The sequence below is a fragment of the Terrapene carolina genome, unplaced genomic scaffold (genome assembly GCF_002925995.2).
Source record: "Terrapene carolina triunguis isolate 2854851 unplaced genomic scaffold, T_m_triunguis-2.0 Scaffold96, whole genome shotgun sequence".
Taxonomy (NCBI): domain Eukaryota; kingdom Metazoa; phylum Chordata; order Testudines; family Emydidae; genus Terrapene; species Terrapene triunguis.
The window spans coordinates 11078035-11099644 of NW_020664447.1; the positions used below are offsets into that span (position 1 = coordinate 11078035).

At 37.1% G+C, this 21610-nt stretch overlaps 1 protein-coding gene across 1 annotated transcript in view; it reads left to right on the forward strand.

The window, feature by feature from the left end:
* Positions 1-2720: 2720 nt before the first annotated feature.
* The window catches only part of CCDC73 (coiled-coil domain containing 73), a 67396-nt gene continuing 48506 nt past the window's right edge, over positions 2721-21610 (forward strand). The window contains exons 1-4 of the mRNA XM_026651233.2: positions 2721-2762; positions 5690-5764; positions 12715-12753; positions 20049-20184. Of these exons, the coding sequence (XP_026507018.1) occupies positions 2721-2762; positions 5690-5764; positions 12715-12753; positions 20049-20184 (292 nt within the window). The remainder of the gene's footprint in view (positions 2763-5689; positions 5765-12714; positions 12754-20048; positions 20185-21610) is intronic.

Here is a 21610-nt window from a genome sequence, read left to right on the forward strand (position 1 = left end):
GACTCCAGTCATTCCTGGATCTTCTCAAACAGGACCAAAGGAGGCTCAGGCATCCCAACCCAGGCTCTCTTCACCTCACGGCCTGGGGTTTGGATGGGCATCTATGATGGAGTGTCCACCCCACACAGGATTGGAAGGGGTTAAGATGGCCTAGCTGGCAAATTAATTCCCCAGGCTGCATCTGGAGGAGGAGCCAGGCAACAGGGAACTAACTGATTGCACACAGGCTCACCTTTGCAGGAACAGATGGAGCCTATAAAGCCAGGAAGCTGGCTACAGATGGGGGGCTTCAGGGAAGTAGGCTCCTTGAGTGGAGGGAGTTGGGAGGCTGGCAAACCCAGAGAGAGAGGAAGCCAGATAAGTAGGAAGAAGGCCAGGGAAACAGCAGCAAGGGGTGGGACCATGCAGAGACATTGGCTGCTTGTTATAGGGTCCTTGGCTGGAACCCAGTGCAGTGATCAGGCCTGGGTTCCCCTACCAGCCACTGAGAAGTGGCAAGGGTGTTGGAGTTGCCAGTAGACAGCGTGTCTGGAAGGACTTTGAATTCCCCAAAAGGGGAGAACTTTAGTGACCTGGCCAGAGGTCAAGCCACAAAGAGGAGACTGCAGTCCGTGGAGTGAGAGAGGCACCAGGGCATGACACCACGGGTGAAGACATCACCGGAGGGGGAGCGCGACACCTGGCAGAGATAAATTTCCAGGACAGCCAGCAGGAGGCGCCACTAGTGGTGAGTGAACCCTGTGACAGTGTCTAACATAGAACGTGCATATTCAGCTTCAGTCCAATAGATCCTTAACCAGAGCAGGAAAGAGTCCACCAGAATGTGCTACCAGACAAAGTGGCACCTCTTCTTGAAGTGGGGGCACTGTCATCACCATTCTCTTGACACGGTGACCATCCCAGTTGTCCTTGATTATTTCTTCACCCTGAAAACACTGCTGGGGTGAAAACCTCAGCTCCCTCTTTGTGCAACTAGTGGCATTTAGTGCCTTCCTTCCCGAGGGATGCTCTATCTTCATGCACCCAATGACAGTATATTTATGAAAGGCTTGGTCAGAACCTTCCCACCTGTTGTCAAACTCATGCCCCAGTGGGATCTTAACCTCGTCCTCTCAGCCCTCACAAAACCACCCTTCGAACCTATGGCAACCAGTACCATGACCCACCTTTCATGAAAGTTGCATTCCTACTAGCCATCACTTTGGCCAGATGGGCCAGTCAGCTAGTGACTATGACGGCAGACCCTCCCTACATGGTTTTCCACAAGGAGAAGATTTCACTATGCTTGCACCGCAAATTCCTCTCCAGGGTTGTCTGAATTCCATCTCAATCAATCAATCCACTTACCTGTATTCTTTCCAAAACCACATGCCTCTCCCGGCAACTCCCTTGACGACAGACATGCCCTAGCATTCTACCTACGAAGAGCTAGGCCCTTTAGAAAGTCTCTGAGACTCTCTTTGTTGCCATGGCGGAGAGATCAAGGGGACAAGCCATATCCTCATAAAGGATCTCTAAGTGGATCTCGGGCTGCATATTGTTCAAATACTTGAATGCTATAAGCCAGGGGTAGGCAACCTATGGCATGTGTGCTGAAGGCGGCACGCAAGCTGATTTTCAGTGGCACTCACACTGCCCGGGTCCTGGCCACCGGTCAGGGGAGCTCTGCATTTTAATTTAATTTTAAATGAAGCTTCTTAAGCATTTTAAAAACCTTATTTACTTTACATACAACAATAGTTTAGTTATATATTATAGACTTATAGAAAGAGATCTTCTAAAAACGTTAAAATGTATTACTGGCATGCGAAACCTTAAATTAGCATGAATAAATGAAGACTCGGCACACCACTTCTGAAAGGTTGCCGACCCCTGCTATAAGCTATCAAACTTCCCCCTGCTGGGAGTCTTACAGCTCACTCCACAGGGACACATACTGCCTCCAGTTACAGTAAGTAACCTCCTCTTTGAGCTGCGATACAAACATGTATTCCACAACCCACCCTCCATCCTGTCTGCATTGGAGTCTATACTTTTGACATATGGTTGGTAGGAACTGAGGGGAGTCGTGGCGGCTCATCTAGCCAGGGAGAGGCTACAGCTACAAGGCTTGAGCGCCACTCCACCTACAGATACTCCTAGGCAAAATTCTCTGGCTCCAGTGCACTAGGTGTGTGCATATCTGCATCACATCTCAAAGAACCACAGTTACAGTAAATAACCGTTTCTTTTTGCACCTGCAATTTGCTTTTTCATCAAAGTTTTGTTATTTTTTTTGTTGATTATATATTGTGGATCATCTACAAGGACTGAAAAAATTTCTGGGGTAAGTGTCATGGGGCTTGAGATTGCCCCTGCACATGGTGCTGAAGGATTCGATCCACTAGTATTGGGTTAACCAACATGCTAGCTCAGAAAAAATAAATTAGCAGGTGAAGAAAATTTTCCTTTCCAGCTTGATGGGGAAAAGTTGGTTTTGGTTCATACATTTGGTGCTATTGTAGAACTGTGATAAAAGTAAAGCATTTACATTGTTTTGTGTACTATTAACTATATTCTGTTCTCAGAGGATATAAATAAAATTAATCCTACTGCTCTAATAATAAAATTAATCCTACTATGTTCTATTGTCAAAGTGTAGGAATAAAATTAATCCTACAAAGGCAAAAATATAAATTGTTGTTTTAACATACCATTTTTAATTTTATCCACTATTGGCAATGAAGTTACAAGCAAGGACGTTTACCATGGAAGAAGAAAAGGTACTGTGTGTAATTGCATTATTAATATAATTTATCATTCAATGGAAGAAATATGTGACAGGTGTGTTATAAAAATTTAAAATATACATTACATTTGTTTTGAGTATAAACGATAAAAGATCATGTAGTAACAATAATAAGCAAGTATTAATTATTTTTATAACAGTAGTGCCTAGAGGACCCATCTGAGATTAAGGTCCCAATGTACTCGGTGCTGTACTAAAATATAGTAAGAAAATATTAATATTGCATAATGCATATAAGTATACTAGTTTAACTGCACAATATTAAATTAAGCATAGAATGACAAATGCTGACGGTTTTCATAAGGTTGGCCTGGCTAAATTTTGATTTAAGTAATTGTACTTGCCTAAAATTCCTCTTGTTTCAACTGGATAAAGTATTTTTCATCTCTGATCTTAAATAACTGTTAATGTGCACTCTTTTAAATGGTTGCTGAATTTGACTCCAGAGGTGGCTGAATTTTAATGATCAATAATAATCCTTATACAGTATATAGTTTACACTTTCATTTAAATAGCCGAGTACTACAGCTCTTGTGTGCTCACACAATGGAAGTTATACAATATTGGAAGTCAGTGGCTCAGTCGTCCCTCAGGCAAAACTCACACTGTGCAGGTCAGAACAGCAAGATCAGGCCCTAAGTTTGAGATCCTTCTGGGTGTAAATTAGTACAGTATTAATATTAGAATCTCAATTGTGCCATCTAATACTTTTAAGGCTTTGTAATACTTGCATTGCAAACCTTATATTTAATCTATAAACTGCAAGTTTTGTGGGAAAGCAGTATTAATTTTCTAATGTGTATACCCAACAATGTGTCTTGTAATACTACAGTATTCTTACATATGGAGTCTCATGCTTGAGTACTTTATAATAGCCACATATTTAAAGAAAAGAAATAAAACAAGGAAATTACATTTAAAAATATTAAATAATGTTAAGGTTGTGACAAAAGATAGGAAACTTGAAGTCAATATTAATATTCTCAACCCTTCCTCTTGTACCGTTATTAATACATTAAAACTTGGAAAATAAATCAGCTCTAACATGTTTTGGTGTAAATTTGAATTACAAATTTAGTGTATTTGTATACTTTTATATTTATATTTTAAAAAGATTAAATCTTCATCATAGTTTTCACTTTTTTTTCTTTTATATAAGATTCAGATGTTACAAAAGTGCGGATTTTGTATTTGAACAGGCATTTGTAGTTTTTAGTCTATGGGTGGAGACTCCAAGGTGACGACTAATAGATAAAAGTGTTTATCTGATTTTTTCCAGCCGTATTCCCTGATATTTGACCAAGCAACAAATAGATATAACCTGCAAAGGAGTCTGTTTGATTTTACTTTATTATTGAAGAAAGGCTATTACTGTAATACCAATTAGTTACCCTTCTCTCTTCAGTATCACCAACATACTTTGTCTTCTAATTTTAGTATGCGTTAGTGGTCACAATAAGTTTCCTGCTACATGTAGACGAATCCTGTAGTTGCTTTTATCAAATCTGTTTAAAAGGAGATTCTAGCGTTACTTATATACTTTGGCCTTTGGTATAATCTTTAATAACCTACAAATAGGAGTATATACGTTACACATTACATTGGAATTTTAAGGACTGGTTTCACTAAAAAACAAAACAAAATACATGTGCCTTGGTTGTGTCCCATGTTGAAACAGTACAGAGGTGTGCCACTAAAGTCTTGTCTCAAGTCTTGTCTACACACACAAGCTTGCATTTGTTTAACTAAAGGAGTGTTTAAAAACTAGTTTAGTTAAACCAGTGCAAAATTCTTTTATAGACACTCTTGTTTTGCTTTAAGAGGGCTTATGTTGATTCAGCTGAATTCATTTCTTTAGCCACTTATGTTAAACCAAAATAAGACATTCTTAAACTGAAATAAGTGTCTGTTTAAATTGGTTTTTACACCAATTTAAGTTAAACTGGAGTAATTTTCTCATGTAAACAGGCCCTCAGACCTTATCTACACAGAAAATTGTACTGGTTTAACTAATAGTATGTTTTTAAACCAAGATAGTTAAACCAGTACAAATTTGTGTGTAGACATTCTTATTTCAGTTTAGCTTCATCCTCTTTTTTTTTTAAAACAGGATTAAGCAAAATCATAATAAATTCTTTAACTGAAACAAGTGTGTCTATACATAAACTTTCACCAGTTTACCTAAATAAGTTTAAAAATATGTTGAGTGTAAAGCAATGAGTGCCTTCAAATCTAATGGTTAACAGTATCCACTTGAGCGAGAGGAGAGCTCTTTTTAGGTTGTACAGCATCTCCACACACTTCTAGGTGTCAGCTTGGTTGGTGTTTTCCAATTTTCTTTGACAGCTGTTGGTGAAGAGTCAAATTTTACACTGATTTATACCATTTTCAACACCAGCGAAATTAGTAATCGCTTTGATTTGTACTAATGTAATTGCATGAATAAATTGACCCATCCTCTGTTAACACAAAGGACAAATTCTCCACTAATATTGTATGCATTCCATTGTATAGGTAAATGGCTCTACAGTGTGCTGTTTTGGTATCTAATATCTTGGTTCAAAACTGGGATAATTCGTTAATCCTGCATTTATGCCTCACATTTCTCTGCCATAAAGGAAATAATCCACTTGGAGTCCAAAGTTCCCGGACTACTTGTAAGCGGGGAAAAAAATCACCATTGTGCTCTCAGTTTTAATCTCTTTTTAGCAGATTTCTAAATACTCCAGATATTGACTTAGCTAAATGCTACATGATTGTTTTGCATGCAGATTGTTCTCCATGGTCAAGAATCTATCACAGTAGAGTAGTGCTTAATATTCTTTACACTTGTGGTTGACAAGTTTTTGTCATAATGTGTTTGGTTTTTCCAAATGCTAAAGTATGACTTCTGATTTAAAGGGCAAATATCAGCTTGCTATAGAAACAAAAGAAAAAGAAATTGATGGGCTGAAGAAAACATTAAAAACATTACAGGTAAATTAACTTTATTGTTAAATGCAGTACTCATAACTCTATTTGTTGTTAAGTGGAAAGCTTTTCTTTATTCTTTGTTTTTAAAGGGGGTCTTCTACTTTCTTTTTTACTGTACAGGTGAACCTGACCTCCCAGCAGCCAGGTGCAGCTGCTGCCTGAGTTTCCCTCACCAGTCCACAGTCTTTCTTTATTTCTCAGTGTTTTTTAATTTAGTTCTTCCCTTCTAGGAGGACTTCTGGGGAAATAAAAAGTCCTAATGAAGTATAAAACAATATCCTTTGCTCTCTCTGGGACACAGCCTTCCTCTTTCTTTGAAGTCTTCTCCTCTGGCTACAGAGAAGTAAAGGGGGTTTTCCCCCCACTCTCTGGAAGCCTTGGCACGGGACCCCTAAACAAGTGCCCACAATGGTCCTCAAGCTCATACTGCTACTTTTGCCCCTTCACCTGGTTTTGCCACAAGTTTACCATCTTCTCTACATAGTACACAACTAACAAACATGTCTCACTCAAACTCTGACCCCTGCCTGACAAAGTCACTATTTGCACTGATTGAGGTTACCACTGTTTGAAATCAGATCAAGCTACACATTTCAAGCTGTGAGCTATAGCATTTTATTTTGTCTACATGGGGCATTGCATGGGTGCAGCTACGGCGGTGGCTGGGCACAGTGGCTGGAATGAGGGCAATCTCCAGTGTAGACAAGAATTTAAAAAAAATATTTATATTGGAAGGTAGCTAGTGATAGCCTTGTTCTTAAAGACAAAGAAAATGAGATACATTCTGAGATTGGTCGACTTAGAGAGTAGGAGTAGGGAATGTTTAGTTTAAGGAAGGAGAGAATTACCGACAGTGGAATGTGTTACCAAATTTCAAGTTTTGTCAGCTCCTAATTATTTTCCTACTTTTGGCTGAGTAGGCTAGTCATTTATTCTGCTCTGGGCAAGAAGGTAGTTATGCTTCAGATGCTCACTCTGCAATTGTAGATTAACTGGAAGGAGAATTTTCAATAAGACTGGCGGCATTTGTCTTGTAATTGTGCTAGAATACCTTCTGTGAAGCCTGGGATTTTGACATTTCTGAAAGTAATTGTTACAAGTCAGCTGCAATATGACTTGAACTCCAGTACTGCCAACATAAGGCTCTTGTTCTCACTTTTTCTGGGACTCAATTAATAAAGAATTAAAGGAGGGTAATATAATTAATGTCAATCAACATAGGTTTATGGAAAATAGATCCTGTCAAATTAATTTTTTTGATGAGATTACAAATTTGGTTGATAAAAGTAATAGTATTGATACTTAGACTTCTGTAAGGCATTTCACTTGGTACTGCATGGCATTTTGATTAAAAAGTTAGAATGATATAAAATTAACATGGCACACATTAAATGGATTAAAAGCTAGCTAACTGATAGTTCTCAAAATGTAATTGTAAACGGTGAATCATCATCGTCTTTCTAGTGGGGTCTTGCAGGGATCAATCCTTGGTCCTACGCTATTTAACATTTTTATTAATTGGAAAGGGTTCAGAGAAGAGCCATGAGAATAACTGAAAGATTAGAAAATGTGCCTAACAGTGATAGACTCAGGGAACTCAATCTATTTATTTTAACAAAGAGAAGGTTAAGGGGTGCCTTGATGACAGGTTATAAGTACCTACATGAGGAACAACTATTTAATAATGGACTCTTCAATCTAACAAAGAAAAGTATAACATGATGCAATGGTTGGAAATTGAAGCTAGACAAATTCAGGCTGGAAATAAGGCATACATTTTTAACACTAAGAATAATTAACTATGGGAAGAACTTACCGAGAGCCATTGTGGATTCTCCATCACTGACCAATTTTAAATCAATTGGATGTTTTTCTAAAAGATCTGCTCTCAGAATTATTTTGGGAAAGTTCTATGGCTTGGGTTGTACAGGAGTTCAGACTAGATTATCACAATAGTCCCTTCTGGCCTTGAAACCTATGAATGAATCTATGTATTTATTATAACATTTTTGTAAGATTGATGGTAGTGCTGCTTCTCGTTTTTCACCTTTTGAAAATCTCTTTCCATTACTACTAAATCAGCATAATAAATTGAACTTTGGATATATTTTTAAGAAATTGAAGAGATGACATAAGCTTCATTTCGTCATCTGTCTTATAAATCAGAAGGTATTAGGAAGGGCAGTTGTTGCCCTGGTGTTGGCATGAACTAATATTGGCAAATTAATCTTGAGATGGTTAAGATTAATCTTGAGACACTGGCACTCATATGCCATCATCATAGCTTTGAACACTGCTGATATCCCTCTGGACAGTGATTTTGTGTAGATCCCTGCTGCCATATATGCACAAGTAACATCCCATCATGTAAGTGGTTTAACACGTTCAGACTAGTGCTGGCATGGGTAAATGTTATTATTTATGGATAGACACCCAGATTCTTGGTTTTATGGCCCAACTTTATCATAAGTACAACATCTCATGCTATTTTTATATATGGAATTATGGCACTGAAGGTTGGGCACACAGATTTCTTGGCTAGTTACTATGGCTTTGGCTATGTCTACACTACAGACCTTACAGCGGCACAGCTGTAGTGCTGCAGCTGCACCACTGAAAGATGTCCCATGTATCTGTCCTAGGCCGATGGGAGAGCGCTTTCCCGTCAGCATAATTAAACCACCCCCAACAAGTGGCAATAGCTATGTTGGTGGGAGAGTGTCTCCCACTGATATAACGCTGTCCACACCGGTGCTTTTGTTGGTGAAACTTATGTCGGTCAAGGGGTTGTTTTTTCACACTGCTGACTGGCAAAAGTTTTACCAACAAAAGTGCTAGTGTAGACATAGCCTTAGTTTTAGGTTTTCCTTTTTTTAAGAGTCTCACATTTGCAAGTATTTATAGTGTTATTGGAGAATGGATGCCTAGATTCTTTCAGTCAATGTTGTGATTTACCCTCAAAAATTGTTTATATTATTTCTATTTAACTAAAATCAATTAGCTAAAATGTGGTCAAATCTCTGGATCTAAATGAAACTCCAAATCAGATTCCAAATACTCTCTTTATTCTGTCTCGTTGCATACTGTCCTTTTGGAGGGAAAAAAGATAATTAAATTCTTATCAATAAACTCTTAAAGGAGGAAGGAAAAGTGTAAAATTCTAGGTTTCAGAGTAGCAGGCGTGTTAGTCTGTATCCGCAAAAAGAAGAGGAGTACTTGTGGCACCTTAGAGACTCTTTAGAGTCTTAGAGTCTCTAAGGTGCCACAAGTACTCCTGTTCTTTTTTCTAAAATTCTAGTTTGAGTTGATATTTGTTCTTGCTCCCCCTCTATCTGGCCCTGATTCAGCAATGCATTTAAGCAAGTGATGAAGGAAGAATTACTCTAAATCAGCAATTTTCAAACTATGGGGCCAGCCCTCCCAAGGGAGGCGTGGGAATGTGTCAAGGGAGGTGCCAGCTCTGTGCTTTGCTGTTTTGTTTTGTTTTTTTAAGAGCTCTGGCTGTCAGCCCCAGGTAGCTCCATTCCCTCACCAGGAGGCAGCCCAGGCTCAGGCTTTCCTTCCCCCCACGATCCCTCACCTGGAGGTGGTGGGGCTCTGGCTGTCAGCCCTGGGGTATCAGCAGCAGCACAGAAGTAAGAGTGGCAATGGAGCACTAAGTCTGCTGTGAAAAGTGACGAATATCACTTTTCACATTGCCACCCTTACTTCTGTGCTGTTGCTGGCACGGTGCTGCCTTCAGAGCTGGATGCCCAGCCAGCCAGCAGCTGCTGCTTTCTACTCTGCCTTCAGAGCTGGATGGTGGTATATGTAGTTTGGGGGACAGCATAAATGACCACAGACACAAAGAAGGGGTGCCTGATCAAATAAGTTTGAAAACCACTGATCTAAATGATGTAGAGTTTTTTTTTTTAATTGCCATAATTGGGAAAACAGTAATTTATAATTGTTGTAGGTGTTTTCATGGTTTGTCCTAATGTTTAAGTAGCATTTCTTGTATTATCAGAAAGGTCATATTTGAAACATTAATAACTTCTTATTGTTTTTCAAGAACTTTAAACTGTTTATATTAGAATTTATAGCAATGGGTAATTGGATCTAAGGTTATTGATATTGTATTACATATTCTGTTCTTATTAACTTTGCTGCATAGAGTGGTAGCTTTGGGTGTCATACTCTACATATTTAATCATCTGGTTAATGTTGAAAATATTTTAAAAGTAAAAGAAATTCCTCCACATGGCTAGGCTTCTGTTTAAAGGTTGTAAGGATTTGTTTTTCTTTGTTTTTCAAACCATGACATAGAACAGGTGGTGTATAGTGTAGCTCATGGTCTATTGACCATGATACATGGACAGCTAGTGTAATAATGGTTCTCCTGGCTTTCCTTAAGTAAGATAAACTGAAATAAAAAATATTTCATAGGATGTTAAGAATTTGATTTAAATGTATCAACGCAAGTATATTCAGAGTTGAGGTTGAACCTCCTTAACCCAGCCTACTATACCTAGGTATAACAGTGCATGTAGGGTTCAATCTCTGCATTTGGCAGGTTCTGTAGTGTGCAGGGCTTAAGGGAGCAGGAGGTCACAACAGTGTCTGTAAGCCACCTTTTTGTTGCCCTGAGTTGTACCCATTTCAGCCCCTGGCATGAGTTAGAGCAGCCTCAACTGCCCACAAGCAGATTCAGGAATTAAAGGAGAGGGGAAAGACAGGAAGGTAGAATGCAGTGTGGGAGGATGATGGAGAACGAAGGAGAGAGCTGGGAGTGTGTTTGGGGAAGGAACAGGGTGGATAAACCAGAGAGGCAGGGAAAGATAGGGCAAAGAGACAAAGCAGGAGGAAAAAGAGAAAGAATGGAGAAGAAGTTTCCAAAGTCAGCTGTGGGATCCTCAGTATGAATTCTTAAATACTATAGGTCTGCATTCTTTTCTTTAAAGTAAAATTTCTGCTCAAGATTATAATTTTGCACTCTTCGTTTTTAAATCACTTTCTTAAATTGTCAGAATTCCACCTTAAATTGATTCATTGTTCTCTAGGCTTCCTTCTAAAAAAACCCACATTTTTGCACAAGGTCTACATAAACAAGACTCTTGGTTATTATATTTTTTCTTTAGTCATCCTTTGTATCCCTGATTGTACTTGAGGGTCACCTCTTATTTGCAACCTTCACTTGAGACTGCATGTTGTGGCCAGCCACCAATCTTAATTGGCTATGAGTATTGTTGTTGAATGAAATTAGGTACTTCTTTCCCAATGGGCCGAACTCATTTCCATTACAACATTACCAGATGGAGATATTGGAAATTTAACACTGATCTTTCACATGCTGGTCTGGGTTCATCAATACCAAGGGGATAGGTGTCTTATTAATACCTTAGCTAGATAGACAAAGCACTATAGGACACTACTAGCTGAACTGAAACTTGAATGCAAAATTTTAGTGCAAAGCAAGTTTTTATATTCAAGTGATAAATCTCTCATAATATGAATTAAAAATTGAAACAATGCCAGTCTCTTAACAACAGAAACACTAGTGAATGCCTCTGGTCATGCTTACCAATGTTGATGGATTAAAGTGTACAAGATTCAAGAATTGCAACTAAAGTTCCAGTTATTGATTTTATGGATGGTAATCTTTGAGATCTAAAATCTTCCAGGTCTAAAGTCCATAGTTAGTTGGTAAATCTCACACTATTGCAAAGTTTTTGTATATCCAAAAACAGTATTTAATTTTTAGGATTGTACATTCATATATTCAAAGGTTCAGGATAGTGGCTATACACCTAAACATTTGATCACTTCTGCAAATGATACTAATATGTGCTGGCAGTATAATAATGCTATAGTTAAAGGTATTAAAATATCACTAATATTTGTATATTCTATGAGATAAAAGATAAGGGATCAAATGTTTCTAATCTTACTCAGGGATTACTTGACTCAAGATTCTCATTGACACTGGTACTTTGCAGTGGCTATTACTGGAGTGGAAAGTATTATATTAATGACTTCAAATGGGAATTTTTCATTAATAAGAAACACAAGAGTTGTACTAAAATGTCTTTATTTTTCAGGCATTTATAATAGCTATTTATCTATTTGTTCTGAGTAGAGAACAGGTTCTAAGTTCCTCTAAGACTCAGAGATTACTCCAATTTCTACTTCTTCTTTCTCCCCTGTTTCTTGCAAAGGCCCTCTATGAAGGTGATCTTTCCTCTAGTGAAGGTTGGTTATAGCTCCCTCCAAAGTCTATGCTGATGATGGGGGAGAAATGTATATCACTTTTTAGCACTTCTACCACCTGTTGACTTATGAATAAAGTATGGTGTACAGAACTTAAACTTGGATCCCCTCGTTTTAACTTAATACATAAAGATTTTCTCCTACTCCTTTTGAAGTCAATAGGAATTTTGCCATTGCCTTAGTTGAAAATTGGACTGAGATCTAATTTATTTCTAATAAAATATGGTGTAAAACAACTATATTAAAGTAATTACAAACCATGAAAAAGTTTCACAGGCACCAGTAGTTGACATTTTCACATTTGGTCACCAAACCTGGTCTTTAATTCTTGTAAATATATTAAAAAATGTACTAATAAAATATTGTGTTGATCTATATTATGTTAAACATTATTAAAATAATATGTATGTCATAATACACATTTATGCTCTTTTACATTAATTTGTTTGCATTAGAATTTCACTGATTTCTTTTGCATTCTTTAGATATTTAAATAAGTACAATGTTATAATCTTAGTCTTACAATAAAAGAACCATTACAGTAAATGAACCAAAAAAAGGGTATTACTTCATTGGGATGAACAAAATCTTCAATACACATTGAAAATATAAACGAAATATTTAATATGTATGCCTTCTTCAGTAAAGATTGGTAAAGAAAAATGATACTGTAACATTAACTGTGTAGCTTTTTTGTGTTTTTACAGATTTCAAAATACACTTTACAGAAGAAATTGAATGAAATGGTAAGAAACTACAAAAACTGTAGATGACTATAGAAGAAAGAGACCAAAAATTTTTGCAATGACAAAATGATGACAGATTGGGAGGGTTGTAATGAAAATACTGGCAGAATTTTAGAAATAAGCTATGAAAAGTAACTGTTTAGAGCTAGCTAAAAGAAAGAGGTCACATCATCTTGTTATATGTAAAATACTTCCGTTTTTTCTCTTCTTTTTACTATATTCTGACAATTGCAGAATTGTTTATAAAAACCTTTAATTTAATATTTGGAATATTTTTTTCTAAAATTGAAATATTCCTTAGTTTGTAGAGCATATATAGTTTAACTTTTGCTTATTAGAGCCAGCAAAGATTTTTTTACAGAACATAAAAAGAATAACGATATTACATTATCCTTAAAATTATAAGGCATGGCCTGGAGTTGGCTGCATTAGGATGGAATAGTCAGGGACAATGATATGTCTACAAGTTAATACGTTAGCAAACAGGATGACATGGGGGGTGGGAGTTAGAATTATTTTTAATATTAATTCCCCAGCAGAGTTTAGATTTGATCCAAGGAGACAAAAATAAGAGGAGAGACAACTTACTCCCTCAGACATTGAATATAGAGTCACAGTTTAGACACTCTGAATCCTGTTGTGTGTTTTAGGAAGTGAAAGAGCGAGCTGCAGAAACATTGCTAAGCTTGATTGAATAGAAGCTGTGAAAATTCTGTTGCTGCTCAACTGGAAAGAATAAAGATAATATTGTCAGACCATTATAAACTGTGATTTTAATTAAGAAGCTCAAAAACTAGAGTCCAGTTTAGCTTTAAGTACCATGACATTTGTACTGAAAGTCATCTTCAACGCTACAGTGGTTTTACACAAAATGTGGTGAAATTGAATAATGTGTCCTTTGACCTGGGAGATAAGGCTACAAGTTAAAGATCAAAGGCAACATAAAATGTGTTTTCTTATTTCACTTTTAACTTGCATTTGTTGTTAAACAAGTACTTGTAATCTGAAAAATGTTAAAATTATACAAAATTATTGAATTTATATTTATATCCCTTCAAATACTGTCTTTTACTGAGCTCCCATGTTCCGTCTTCCATATGAAAGAGAATAATATTTAAATTACAACACTTTTTGTCTGCAAACTAGAGGTGTATTTACGCCTCCTAATGAAATGTTGCTTATTTATATATCCTTGTATTTTATGTTGTGTGTGTAAAAATGTGTATATTATATATACACACACATATACACACAGATTCATAATCATTAAATAATTGTCTTCAGATGCCTTGGAAACACTCAAACACTACAGTGCTGATACACTGTAAGAACCTGGATGAATAAATAGGTACTCGTAATAATTTCCTAAAAATATGCGGGAAAACATGTCAGAAACCCCTTTTTTGGACATGTCCCTACTTTCTGTAATTCATATTTTCTTAGCTCTATTCATAATAGGTGCTCAGAATCTATGATGATCGGGGCCAGATAAGGAGGTAGATAGAAGTTCCATTATCTATCTATCCGTGTAGCAATGCAATAATGCATTTTAGATTGGGTCAAGTTCTGACAGCTTTACTCCTTGAGCAGTCCTGTTGAAATCAAAGAGATTCTGAGAGAATAAAGATGATAGATTTGTAGCCATTGTGAGTGATAGTGGCCAATCCAGGGACTTTGAGATTGTGATGTAGAAAATAGATAAACAAAGAGCTCTTAGAAATTCCAAGGCATTAGTTATCTGATGCTCATTTATATGCCAGATTATTTCCTTCTTTATATTTCTGTTAAAGAAGGGTCAAATTCTGCCCTGGCTAGTGCATTGAAAATTAGCAGAAACAATGCCTAATTCATATTCTGTACCTTAGAAAACCTGCCAGCCAGGATAGCAACATTTGCTTCTGCTGGGGACTGGATGTGCCATCTTGGGCTTGTGCACTCTTTAACCTGTAAAACTGCAGTCTTCACACATTCTGTGCACACCATACGTAATCACGTTGTGCAATCAAGTTGAGTGTGGGAATCAAGGTTGCTGTGGGTTGTTATCCATTTATGATACTGTTGTATAAATTACGTTGGAATTTTTAACCAACAGGGCAAAAATTTTGTTTTTGTATCTGAAAAAGATTTTAGAAAACTTTTAAAATATTAATAGAAAATTTTAATGTCATTCCCTCCTGTTTCAATGAAAACAAGGGCCCCGATTCCCCAGTGCAGTATCCTAGTTTTTATACCTGTGGATTCTAGTCCGTGGGAGGATCAAGACAGTACTGGTGATGATAGTGTAGGCTTGGTGAAAGTGGCTCCTGTGCCATGCCTTCTCCCTGTAGCTGACATAGAGCCAAGAGGGCATGATTGGGGAAAGAGGTCATGGCCATGTCTTCCCCTTAACCCTGCTGATCCTTAGCAGCCATTATCAGTCCCTTGGCAATTAATGTAATTTAGTGTGTTCTGATGCTGGATTGGCACAGAATAGACTCAAGGTGAGATTTTTATCATCTTTGTGCTTCCTCCCCAGCCTGCACTGCATTATCCTCAATTATAACTGAGGATCTGGGCTAAGGTTTTTAGGTTTTTCCCCCCTCAAACTTTTCCCTATAGTATCTGAAACATGATGCTATGCATGAGAACCAAGGAGGGATATTATATGTAAAGTAATGAGTCTAGTTTCACTCTTTCTAAGTTGAGTGTTATGAAAACAGTAAACACTCTAATTTGAGAAAAATAAATTATATTTTATAAACTGTTTCATTTTTAATAATCTAAAATATTAGGGACACACTTAATGAATTTTTATATGAATATGATTTTTATCTTGGCAGTCTCAACATTTTTAGGAATTCATCCACAATTGTTCATGGCTGAAAAACAGTAAAACTTGTTCTGGACCACATTAATTTTTTTTTAAAAGATTGACTTTAGGGGGAAAAAATGTGAAGGAACTATTGTATGGGCCAAAATTTCCTGCTTTGATTTACAGATTTTGATAGCTCTCTCCGCATAATTTCCACATCATCTTGCCTCAAGTCTCCTACAGTAATAACTTCTCCGTCTCCCTGGTACTCTCAGTTCCCAATTACCACCTTCAGCCTCACGGTATATATCTGACTACTAGTGTCTCCATTCCCAGCATATTCCTCAGATGTGAGCACTTCATCTTGTGTCTTCCCCCAAGCAAGCTACCTGGCCCTGAGCTATTTCCCTGGACTAATTCCACCAAGAAATCACTCTGTTTCATCAAACAACGTGGCCACAACCAATTCTACTCCCCATCCCAGCTTATCTTTATTTCAGGTGAAGGGCACTGTAGTTATCCTTCCACATGGAGTATCAGACTGTAGGACGGAGAAGTAAGATTCCATGCCTTTCCACTCTAATAGGAACAGACTTCTGTGAAAGCTCCAGGATCAAACCCTCTCTCTCCAACAGACTCCTTCCAGATTTCCTCTATTTTGTTTCCAATAATTATTTTAGGGGAGGGATGTTAGGGCCTGAGTGGAAGACTGTTTTACATCCCTGCCAGGAAGGATGTTAGGGAAGTGGCAAACCTCAGCTTACCTTTTCTGGGAATGAAGCCAGGAGTGTGCTTTTCCACCAGAAGTCATCTTTGGGCCAGCCTTTGAGGGACAGCAGGCCAGTCTCTTTCTCCCTTGGCAAGAACATGGGGAAATAGCAAATCAGCACGTTCTTCCTAGCAGAACATCTGTCCAGAATATGTGAAGGCAATGACATCCCATTTCCCCAGTGAGAAGGATATAGGGGGACTGGCATGTTGACCTATCATGAGGAAAGAAGGTGGCAAAACAGTAAGATAAAATATTGCCAAGTTAAAAAACAAAATTAAAAAATTTGCAGATCTTGGGGGGGGAAAAAACCAGAAGATTGGGAGAAACTTCCTGCAGATTTTGCTGTAATTCTTCAAAGTACGATATTGTCAAAGCTTGTGATTCTTAATACACACACGGTTTTGTAATATTTTAAATATGAGGCATGTATTGTAATGCATTATTGCTAAAGTAAGCCTGGGGTTTAAAAATAATTCCTGCACTAAAGGGTCAATTTGCCCTACATTGTAGCTCATTAATATGAAAATTAATCAAACCTTTCAGAGTAATGGAAATTACCTGCGTCGGGAGGAGAATATACCCATGTATAAATTTATATATAGGTCTATTTAAGGTTTTGACACACAGAGAGATAACAGAAAAGAAATTCAATTTAAATTGACATGGCTCTTAGCTTATCATGCTGTGCCTGGCTACTTCAGAGCACAAGAGCTAGAGGCAAGAAGAAAAGATAAGCATGAATTACTTAATGCCAGGCCACAAATAAAGAAACAAAGACCAGGAAGTTATCTGGTGGTTATACAGGTCATGGGTTTATTGAATAAGTAACTGAATCAAATGACCCAAACCTAAACCTTGAGAGGAAGTCCCTCATGGGTGTGTGTAACTCCACCATTACTGAAATCTCTGAGCTGTCTGATGCCATGGAAAGACACTATGGGTGTTCCTGGACTGGCCACAAGTGGTTCCATCCCCGGGACTGATTTGCCATGTTCCAGTTATGGCCCAATACAGTGTGTCTGGCACTGAAACCTTATTCTGTGGTATACTTCTTTCAAGCCACCTTGGTGTAGCTGAATGGCATATTACTTAATCCAACTATTTCCCTCGATCATGCTTTATCAGCAAGGAATGCCTACCTTTGAGGGCAGTCAGCTTAGGTTTGGCTCCTTCTACCACCATCTGCCTGGAGCAGAAGAAAAATTTGCACTTCATGTGTAAGTCTCTAATAGAATAAATATGTCTGAACCACTGTCAGAAGAAAAGGTAATAATCAAGTGTCGTCATTAACTTTCTTTTCTTATTTTTGTTGGTTTCATTCACATCCCTAGCATTACTTAAATGCAGTTATTTGGATGTTTTTTTCTGTGCTGACATAAGTAAAGGGTTGGAAAAGAGAGAAGAATTATATGAAAATTCATAGGCTGAATAGCTGGAAGTGATTTTATAAGTGGTTGCTGTTTCTTTAGCTGTGCTTCCATTACAACTTTCAATTTGCTGTATTGTGTTTAATTTTATTATCTTATACAACATGAAAAATTTGTATTATATATATATATATCCTATTTTGCTAGTCTTATGTTGGCCATTTCTTTGATTACCATCAACTTTTATTATCTTCTGATGCTTGGACATATATTGCATATATTGTTAGCCTATAAAAAGGGAGCACCACAGAAGTCAAGCAAGTTGGGCCAAATTCATCCCTGTGTAGCTCCACTGAAGTTACATACAGGAATGAATTTGGCCCAACCTGTTTGATTTCTGTTTTATTCCCTAGTAGCTTAACAAATGCAATGTATGTCCAAGTAAAGTAATGGAATTACACAGGGATGAGTTTGCCTCTGTATTTTTAAAGGAAATTAAAGGGAAAATTTAGCACACTTAGGGCTGGTCTACACTTACCCCCCAAATCGAAGTAAGGTACGCAAATTCAGCTACGTGAATAACGTAGCTGAATTCGACATACCTTACTTCGACCTTACCGCGGTTCAGACGCGGTCCACACGCAGCAGGCAGGCTCCCCGTCGACTTCGCGGTACTCCTCTCGCTGAGCTGGAGTACCGCAGTCTACGGGGATCACTTCCTGGTTCGATTTATCGCGTCCAGACCAGACGCGATAAATCGAACTCGGAACTTCGATCCGCAGCCGTCGAACTAACCGGTAAGTGTAGACTAGCCCTAAGTTTAAAAAAAAAACTAACAAAAAACAACAACAACAAAACCAAAAACAAAACCACAACAAAACAAACCAGAACAAACCAGAAAAGAGACTAAAACCTAAAGTAAAAAAGGGATAAAAAGTAGTTTTACAACTGCATTGGTGTGTCACCTGGAATACTGTTCATTTCTGGCCACCATGTCACAGAAAAAAAGATGTTTTCAGTGTTGTAGTTGTGTTGGTTCCAGGATATTAGAAAGGCAAGGTGGGTGAGGTAATATCTTTTATTGTACCAACTTCTGTTGGTGAAAGAGTAAAGTTTTTGAGCTACTCAGAGCTCTTCAGCTCTGGCAAAGGTACTCAGTGTCACAGCTAAATACAAGGTGGAACAGATTGTTTAGCATAAGTAGTTAACATGTGGTGTTATAAGAGACCTTCAAGGTGAAGTGGGCTGTTAACATCTCTGCAGTCATAGGACTAAAAAAGGGGCGGTAGTGGGTTACAAATGTTGTAATAAGCCATAAATCCAGTGTCTTTATTAAGACCATGATTTTTATCATCTAGCAAAGTTGTGAAGCTTATATTCAGTGTAACTATTTATGCAAACAATCTTTTCCACCTTGTATTTATCTGTGACATGCTGAGTACTTTTCCCAGACCTGAAGAGCTCTGTATAGCTTGAAAGCTTGGCTTGTTTACAAACAGAAGTTTGTCCAATAAAGGATTACCTCACTCTCCTTGTTTTGCTTAAAAAAAGATTAAAATTATTAGAGCACTGGAAAGACTTTCATATGAAAGTTGACTGAAAAGGTTATTACTGTTTACAGAGGAAATGAATAAATGAGCTCTCTTTCTCTCTCAAATTAATGGTATATAAAAGGCAAATCATGAACTCCTATTTACCCTTTCCTATAACACAATAACCAAAGAAACAATAGACTTAACACTGATAAAAGGAAATATATTTGACACAACAATTAACCTGTGGAATTCATTGACACAAGATAACACTCATTCAAGAGTTTAGTAGGATTAAAACAAATGAAATCATGGGTAATTAGAAAATCCACAGTTAGATTATTTGAGTTAAAAATGTATAAGGGATGTAATCCTTCATCTTTCCGGGCATAAAACAACCATTGATTGGCAGTGGTTAGGAAGAAACTTTCCCTATGAATGATTTATGCCATAATTGTCCATGAATCTGGTACTGATTTGCATTTGTGTTCCAATATTTTTAACCTGTTAGAGCCTAACTTTTGTTTTTGAGAAGTGACTTACATTTTAGATGCTTCCTTTAGAATACAGAAACTTTTAAAATCCCTAGCTACTGTTTAGTAGTAAATGGTGAGCTTTTGTTTTTAGCAAATAATATATTGAAATTATTTTATTTAGATAGTTAAATTATACTATTCTTCTTTAAATCTCTTTGCAGTTCCATTTGATTCAGAATATTGTTGGTTGAGTATGATGCTTTGATTTATCTGATTTAATAGTTGAAAGTTTGGCGAGCACATTTATAATTGCTAGAATTGCTCATTAAACTAATTCTTGATTCCTGTTTTCAACAGGATCAAAAGCTACAATTGCACATAATGGCAAAGGAGGAACATCATAAGAAACTGAATGAAGTTGAGAAATGCTATGCTACTATCACATGTCAATTTGGAATGATAAAAGAGGCTCATGAGAAATTAGAGCAAAATGGTAAATCTTTCTTAAATGTAGTCCTAGAGTAGTTATTTTTGTAGTGTTTTTTCCTTCTTCAATGAGTATTTTCACATTTAGAGATTAAGCCTGTCTTATCCATGGCATTAGAGGACCCTACTCAGGTGGAACTGATGAGTTTCTGTGACGGAAAGGAGGGAGAAGAATTTCTGAACCCTGTACCTAGGTCCACTGCCTCTAGTTATCTGTTTCATGGGTGCTTCCTGTGTCCCAGTGAGCAAAGATCATAGATCTCAGTCCTACAAAGAGCTGAGTTATCTTGCAGAGTGCTGAGTGCCCTTACCTGTGATTGACATCACTGAGGGTGAAATCCAGGCCCCACTGGAATCAGTGAGGGTTTTGCCTTTGACTTCAGTGGGGCCAAGATTTCATCCTGAGAGTTGAAGCCATTTAACACCTTTCAGGAAACCTCATCAGCACCTCATAGAATCTAGCCCTTAGAATAATTGGGAAGCCAGACTACTTTTTTCCCTTCTTGGGGGGATGAGGGGTTTGCTGTCACCTTCCAGCCATCAACAATCTCAGTTGACAGTCTCCAACTCTGATTCATGTTGTTTTAAATTAAAAATGTTGTCAATTGTACAGAAATAGAAAATAATAAAACAGGAAAAATAAATAGAACTAGATGAACAACATCATCTAGCACTCTTTTTTTAAAAAATTCTGCATAAATAGCTATTCAAGTATAACAAGTCTGTACCAAACACGCATTCCCATCTCTGTGCTTAAATTCTACGAAACTATTTGTGAATCTGTTGGTATATGACAAAATTGCAAAAAGGATCTGTGTGCTTACTTATGTATAACAGTTTTGCACCAAATATGTTTTTCTTCCATAAAATAATACCAAAATTAAAACCTATAGCTCAAATATTTAAAAGTATGTGCAATTTTACACAGAACTTGTGTAGAAAACCCCCCATTATATGCATATAAGTCATGAATTTATATGTGACCACACCTTTTCATGTACACAACCTGACTTGCATGTGTATATTTAGTGTTTTGTACATCCTTTTTGGCTGCATGCAAACATGTGCAAAGATCTTTGAACATTCAGTCTGTATATGTAAATACACATATGGAATATAAATAAATATTAGTTGTAAAAAAGACAGGAAAAAATCCAAGCATTATATGTCAAAAAAGGCTTGTGTAAGTGAAGTTAAGTAATTTTTCAAAACCTTAAACTAGCTAGCTTTTTATATTTAGATAAGAGTAAATTGGTGGCCTGTTCTGTGAACATTCTTGGCATTTTAATGGCTGGGGTTATTCCTCATGCTCATGTCTTTTGAAATACAGTTGTGCTTAATATTTAAAACAAAAGAAAACATTGCTGTTCTTTCTTTTTATTTATCATGGAAAAGTCCTATTTACTGTTTGTCCTATGTATAAAATGTTTTTT